The sequence below is a fragment of the Vigna umbellata genome, chromosome 2, assembly GCF_029865625.1.
Source record: "Vigna umbellata cultivar VRB3 chromosome 2, Vumbellata_1.0, whole genome shotgun sequence".
Lineage (NCBI taxonomy): Eukaryota > Viridiplantae > Streptophyta > Magnoliopsida > Fabales > Fabaceae > Vigna > Vigna umbellata.
The window spans coordinates 48,812,074-48,818,909 of NC_142166.1; the positions used below are offsets into that span (position 1 = coordinate 48,812,074).

The window sequence follows — 6,836 nt, forward strand, 5'->3', positions numbered from 1 at the left end:
AAGTATATATGCTTTGTTTTTGTATTAATAAATATTCTAAATTACTGGGACATTTATTTTCATGGCTTTATTATTTATGTTTAAGCTGAGTTATATAAATATGTCATTATTTACTGAAGTTAGCATAGTGATAAAGGCTACACCCTTTAAATGTAACTTATTTTATTATAACTTATATGGAGAAAAGGTTGTAAACTTGAGTTTGTGTTGGTTAACAAATATAAATTGGGCTTTAAATGTTTGATTCATTTATAGTTCTGTTATCTTTTAATTATTAATTGAAACTTTCTGTGAAAATAATTCTTATGTTGTATTTAAAATATACAAAAAAAAAAGTTAGAAAAGTAGAAAACGTTGTTTCACCGTAACAAAGATTTGAATCCTAACTCAACAATGTTTTTGTCATAATTACCCCTAAAAAAATACGTGTCACAGAAAATACTTTGATACTAGAAAATGAAATAAAATTTGAAAGTATTAATGATAAATATTTTAAAGATTTTTTATGGTCACCCATTTAAAATATACTTTTGAAATTTGAAAAAGGACAAATAATATAAATAGGATTTTTTATTGTCACCCAGCTGTATGTTTTACCATTAAAATTGACCGAACAAGACGTAAAACCAATCCAGATCTATATGTTTAGAATAGTATATTCATAAAGCTTCAAAGTACATAAGTTTCTTAAATTAACTTATATAAGTCATGGTCTGAAGCAAAAAAAAAAAAGTGGTTGCAATAATGATTTTGATAACTATGATAACTTAAAACATATCAATGGACAAACTAATCGTCGATTAAGAATTTTGAAATTAAAATTGACAAATACCAATTGATTCAACGTTTTTTTTTTTCAAACAACGAGGAAAATAATAAAATTTATTCAATATTCATAGTGGTGAAAAAAAAAATATTTTTTATTTGACATTTCTTTCTTGTCCTATCTGGAAAATGTGTTATGATGCGGTCACTGTAGGAGTTCATATTCTTATACATTTAATGTGAAACATAAACCAACATCTTTGTTTAAATTAGTCAGCATTGTAATTCTGTATTTTATATTATTCTACAATCAATAAAGTATTAAGTAATATAAGATACACTTAGAATCTCCTATATATTATAAGGTATAGAAATTTCCATCCAGACACTCAGACATTTAATTTTTTTAGATGAGAATATATGTTAGACTCCCTTTGTACAAGTTAACCATCTACTATTTGTTTTATATTAGCGTTACCTTTTTTGACTCGTAAATTTCGTTTTCTAACTCTACACGTTTAATGCACTTGCCTCATTGTGACAATGTTTGCTACGAGCTATTACATATATAATGGAATAAATACAAACCACATACATAAATTAATGTGTAACGTTCTTCCTCTTTCCTCCAAATTACACAACATGGATCAACCAGTAACTCATTCTCCGGGGAAAGTACCATTTTCGTGGGAAAGAAAACCAGGTATACCGAAAGTATCAGTTGCTGAAAGTCTTCAAAGAGAACGCAAGTTTGTGAAGAAGTTACAACCCCCTCCATACACAAGTTTCCAAAGAAATTATGATCATGATTTGCAAATTCCACTTCCTCCTTGCACTTTTCAGCCTCATTATCGCATGCAAGACCATGATCCATTTCTTGAAGCTTATAAAAAGTGCAGCAAGAGTAGGAAAAGTGTGGAGAGGAACAAAAAACTACAGATTAAAGCTAGCATCGAGACGAGGTTAAGGAATAGCATGTCGTTTATCTCTTGCAAGCAATCCTGCGTTGTTCGTGACTGTCATTTGGTCAGAATCTCTTAATTGCAGCCAAATAATGTACATAAATATTGATGTGTCTACAACCTTTTTTAATTTAAGTATAATCCACGTTGTGTTGGGATATTCTCTTCCGTCCAAACCCACCATGTATCATAATCAATCAATAAATTTACTACAGGCCAGAACAAAATTACTCAAATTCTAAAGTTAAATTTACTCCTATACAATTCGGGACTAAAATGTAGGGAAATTATATCAACAAAATTCTATAAATTGATATATTGTTTGAACAATTTTTTTCCAAGAAAAAAAAATGAACTTCTCCTTGAATGATCAGTTTGATTTATTAATGAGCTAACGTGTAGAAATTCTAACATCTAAATTCTTTAAATTTGTTCTTGATTGATAACTGTAAAAAAAAAAAAAAATAGTAGCTGGACTGATAGTGACCGCAATAAAAAATGTTCATATTTCGTCAACTTTGAATAACAGGAGGGTAATTACTCTTTACTACGGATACTTTTTTTAACAACTTCTTGAAATGTTTTTCTTTGTACTCTTTTTACAAAAAAAAAAATCGAGTTACTTATTAAGAATTGCTTAAAATAACAGTAACAGACTAAAGAGTGGATAAATTTTATTTCGAATATAATATTTAAATGAAAAAACAAATTGGTCTATTTTAAATTATTAAAATTTAATTAAAGATTTGATTATTTTATAAAAAAATTAGGGTTAAATATGTTTTTAGTCCCTAAACTATTGGCCGTTTATGGTTTTCGTCCCTCTTTGAAAGTAAGGTACAATTTGGTCCTTATTCTTTTCGAAAACGTTCGTTTTAGTCCTCGAAAACTAACACCGTACCAAAATTCCGAGGACTAAAACGAACGTTTCGTAAAGAATGAGAACCAAATTGTACCTTACTTTGAAAGAGGGACGAAAACCAGAAACGGCCAATAGTTTAGGGACTAAAAACATATTTAACCCAAAAAATTATAATTTTCATAGACGAAAATTCAACACAGAATACAGTTAAATAAGAATTAACTATGAAAAAAAATAACGGATTGGATTGATTTTGATTCATTACATATTGGTAAAATAATATTTAAGGATGCATTTGCATTATGAGTTATACAATACTTACACAAGGAATAAAGACATTTATGTAAACTTTTGCGAAGAGTCTGTTAACAAATAACAAGATGATGCAAAATGAAAAATCTTTCGAGGACTCATTTGCATCACACAGAGTTAATTATGTTTTTATTCTCAAATTATAATATAATTTTAATTTTCGTCTTTATTTTAAATTTTAATCCCATTATATTTTCATATTTAAAAGATTTATAGATACAATCCTTTTTTTTTTCCAACCGTGTTGACATGATTTATTATTTGTTACATCAAAAACTAGTTAATGTCATTTAACGAAATTGAGATAAAAAGAAAAAATAAAAATTGTGTTATAATTTAGAAACTAAAATCATAATTAATCTTAAAATTATTCAAGAATTTATAAAATAATATTATATAAATATTTTAGAAACCAAATTATATATTTTTTCAATATCGTAAATGTATTGTATAAAGTAAAAATCTATCATTACTTGGTGAAATGTTTTTTTTTTCAACAATTCATCACTCATATAGTCACTAGACTTGCCATAATGTTGTTACCAAATATTATATCATAGAAACACTTCTATGTACATTGCTAACATCTCAAGCTAAAGTTTTGAATCCTAAACAATCTCGTTTTCGTTCTGAAATGAAATAAAAATTTATATCCTTAACAATCTTGTATTTACAGAATGAGGACTGAAAGTGACTTGTTATTTGATCTGCTTTTCCATCAACATATAGTTATGTGGTAAAAAAACTTTTCCTGCAATATAGGGCAGGAGAACAATGGAAAGAAAAATGGATCACTTCTACATCTTTATGGTTGAATCACTAACGGCTTAACCTAGTTGATATGAGAAAAAAACTAGTACCAAAAAATAGTTAATATATATATATATATATTTTACTCTCTTTTCTATAAAGCACGATATTTATCTTGGACTGGGAAAATTGGTAGGCTCGGGGCTGAGTGCAAAACAGAGGAGGGTTTGAAAGTTCGATCTCTCCGCCCAATGTTTTTTTTTTCTTGTGAGAGTGAAATAATTACTTTATAGAAAGTTCACTGGTTGGAATGTTTGGATTAGGATATGTTGACCATTTTATCTTTTTAATAATTTTGTTATAATTAAATGACATGATTTAATATATATTTATGGAATGGTGAGAGAGAAAAAGTGGGTTCAAAAGTATTTTTGTTTTGGTGGAATTTTCATTTGAAATTAGATTGAAGTAAAACTGAAAGGAAAATATAGTGAGTTAAAGAGAGTGAGTACTACATCGCAATCACGTACCTATAAGAGTACTGCATACTCGTAGGCTTGCCTCGTATTGTAAATGCGGCGTTGAGCCCACAACGAAGCGAAACCACTTCTTTAATGGAAAGGAGAATGGCTCGATGACAGTGGCCATAGTGGGTGAAGAGATCATCATCTTGGCCCCCACAAAACAAACTTTAATAGTCACTTTCATGTTGGGTGAAAAATCAGCCTGTATAATTCTTTTTTCCCTTCCCTCCATTCTCCAATTGTTACAGTTTTTAGGATCATACTTTTAAAACTCTACATGCACAATTTATTTAATATTTTAAAGTATGATTGTGGAACCAAAAGAATATTCTAGCATTGTCATCCTAAAGTAACCGCATCGATGCAGTGAAATTGCATTGTACTAAGACACATGACTATGCAGGATTAATAAAAAAAAGTGAGCATATACCATCGTGGGAGGAGGGAAGGGATGATTGCACGTTTAATTTTTCAATTGTGGAAAACGGCAACGTTTGAGAAGGAGTTACATTTGCAATCGAAATGAATTGAAGTTTTGGAGCAGAGTAAAGTTAAACCATCTCTGCTACAATGTCCATGGTCAAGCGTTCCAAAAGAGCGTCCGCAATCTCAACGCAAATATGTCTCACTTGAGGCTTAAACTCACTCCATTCATCCAAACTCAGCAAGCTGGCTATTCTGTTTCTCTCGTTTCCACCCAATTCCCTTGTCCTCACACATATGATCTTCCCCAACTCCTCACGTCCCCTTGATTCTTTCAAACATTGGTGTTCCCTACACTCTTTTCTCCAAACATTTACACTGATTTCTCTCACGCAATAAAACACCACCTGCTTTAGCTTATGCAAAAGAGTTTTAGACTTCAAGACGTGGCAAACGTTTGCGTTTGCCCCAAGGAGCTCTCCCAATTCCTTGCTACACTTTTCTCTCTTCGCCGACTGAATGAGCGAACTCCACAGAGCCACCGATAACACCGAATCCTCCGTCATTTTCTTCGGTACAAACACACAGCAACTGCTCCTTCTCTCTTCCATTCCCGAAACATCCTGCTTCAACGTCGCCTCCTCCGTTACAGAAACTGCTACATTATCACTACATCATTATAAAACTGTTACTTCTAATAAACTAATTTTAAACACACTTTATAACAGCCCACAAAACTTACTTCTACTCCCACACTCTGGAACAGGGTCTCCTTCTAAGCATCTCTGCTCGTGCTTTTCATTGTCGGTAGTCTGTTGGCTTTGTTCGTAAGAGTAACAAAACTAATCAATACACTTTTTTTAAAAAAATAAATTACAATTTTACTCAAAAATCGAGTGATAAAAATATGCACTAAAGATTATCGTAAATTACAGAAGTTAAATGATTGAATAATAATGTAGTAGTATGAAAAGGGTACATCAGAATCTGAGTTCATACCTCTGCGGAATTCCCGTATTCGAAGCGTGGCAATTGTTTGGAAAAAACAAAGCTTTGTTTTTCTGTGGCGACACCGCGGTTCCGTCCTCATCGGAGTCCGAGCACGAGAGGTAGACGGTTGAGTTGGTGGCGGTTGAGGATGAGAACCGATCCGTGTCTTCGATTGTTTGATCACTGCTTTCGGGTTGACGAGGGACGGTATGAAGAACGTGTTGGTTTATGATGTGAGATTCCCTGATAAGAATGCAGCTAGGGTTGTGGAAAACAAGCTTCTTGTGTAGAGTAGTAAGAAGTTTGGAAAATTGGAATAGAGGCTCTCTCTTTTTGTTCTTGGTTGAGTAGCCTTTTTCTAGAAGGTAAAGGTCAAGGATGAAAGGGTCTTGTTGTTCCTTTAGAAATTCTGCGAGTATTTTCCCTGATTTGGGTTTTGGTGAAGCCATAGAAAGGGATGGGAATTGGAATGGTGGAGTTGGGTGGGGATATAAGAAGATGCGGATATTAAATGGGTGCGTGATAAGGGGCAGAGCAATAAATTTGAATAGACAGCATATCTGACAGAGTTTAGGACAGTGTGGTAGCAGAGATGTAAGGAGTTTGGGAGTTACGTGATCCCAATCTCTATGGATGTATTTTACCTACCTCTTCTTCTGTCACCTGCTTCTTTCAACTTCAAAATCAACCTGCAAATCCCCAAATTCCCTACTGCCTCTGCTACACATTTTGAACTCGTATCAATTCTAACCAATTTAAATAATCAACGTGAATTCCTCATAAATAGCCTCCAATGCCTTCTGCCATCCTTTCCTTTTCTTTCATTAATGCCCATACTTTAAACTTTGAATTTCGAATACATCATCAGATTAAAACTTTCTACTTTATATATTTAACTACTTGTCGTCTCATATCACCTGTTTTTTGTTTCTGTAATCTCAAGCCGGATCATCATACTTGTTAGAATTTAATTTTGCATCTAATTTTATTTTGGTATAAAAACTTTTGGTAAAGTGACACTAAAGTTTAATTCTTTTTTCTTCAAAAAAGTTTTCTCTAATATTTTTTATATCTCTGGCAAAGACTCACCACGGAGGGACACTGGTATTTAGTCTGTACGGAAAACTCGTCAAACTAAATTTAAATAACTCCAATTATAAGAGCTAAAATCAATTGTTAAGAAGACCGACAGACATGTGAGTTCAGCAAAAAACTAAAAATGAATTATATTGATAATGATCAATGTGT

At 31.9% G+C, this 6,836-nt stretch overlaps 1 protein-coding gene across 1 annotated transcript; it reads right to left on the minus strand.

Annotated features, from left to right (window-relative positions):
- Positions 1 to 4,571: 4,571 nt before the first annotated feature.
- On the minus strand, positions 4,572 to 6,450 carry LOC124829732 (uncharacterized). Its single transcript, XM_047303298.2, has 3 exons — positions 5,598 to 6,450; positions 5,341 to 5,417; positions 4,572 to 5,256 (listed from the first exon to the last, which is right to left on the minus strand). Exons 1-3 carry the CDS (start codon positions 6,035 to 6,037, stop codon positions 4,727 to 4,729), a joined length of 1,047 nt encoding a protein of 348 aa, XP_047159254.1. The 5' UTR covers positions 6,038 to 6,450; the 3' UTR covers positions 4,572 to 4,726.
- Positions 6,451 to 6,836: the final 386 nt, after the last annotated feature.

What these genes read in the sequence shown, in the direction of transcription:
- LOC124829732 (XM_047303298.2), bottom strand. Translation starts at nt 6,037, where the DNA reads ATGGCTTCACCAAAACCCAAATCAGGGAAAATACTCGCAGAATTTCTA. An exon ending in AATACGGGAATTCCGCAGAG is followed by an intron (nt 5,418 to 5,597) that starts GTATGAACTCAG and finishes TTACGAACAAAG; the next exon opens with CCAACAGACTACCGACAATG. An exon ending in TCCAGAGTGTGGGAGTAGAA is followed by an intron (nt 5,257 to 5,340) that starts GTAAGTTTTGTG and finishes GTGATAATGTAG; the next exon opens with CAGTTTCTGTAACGGAGGAG.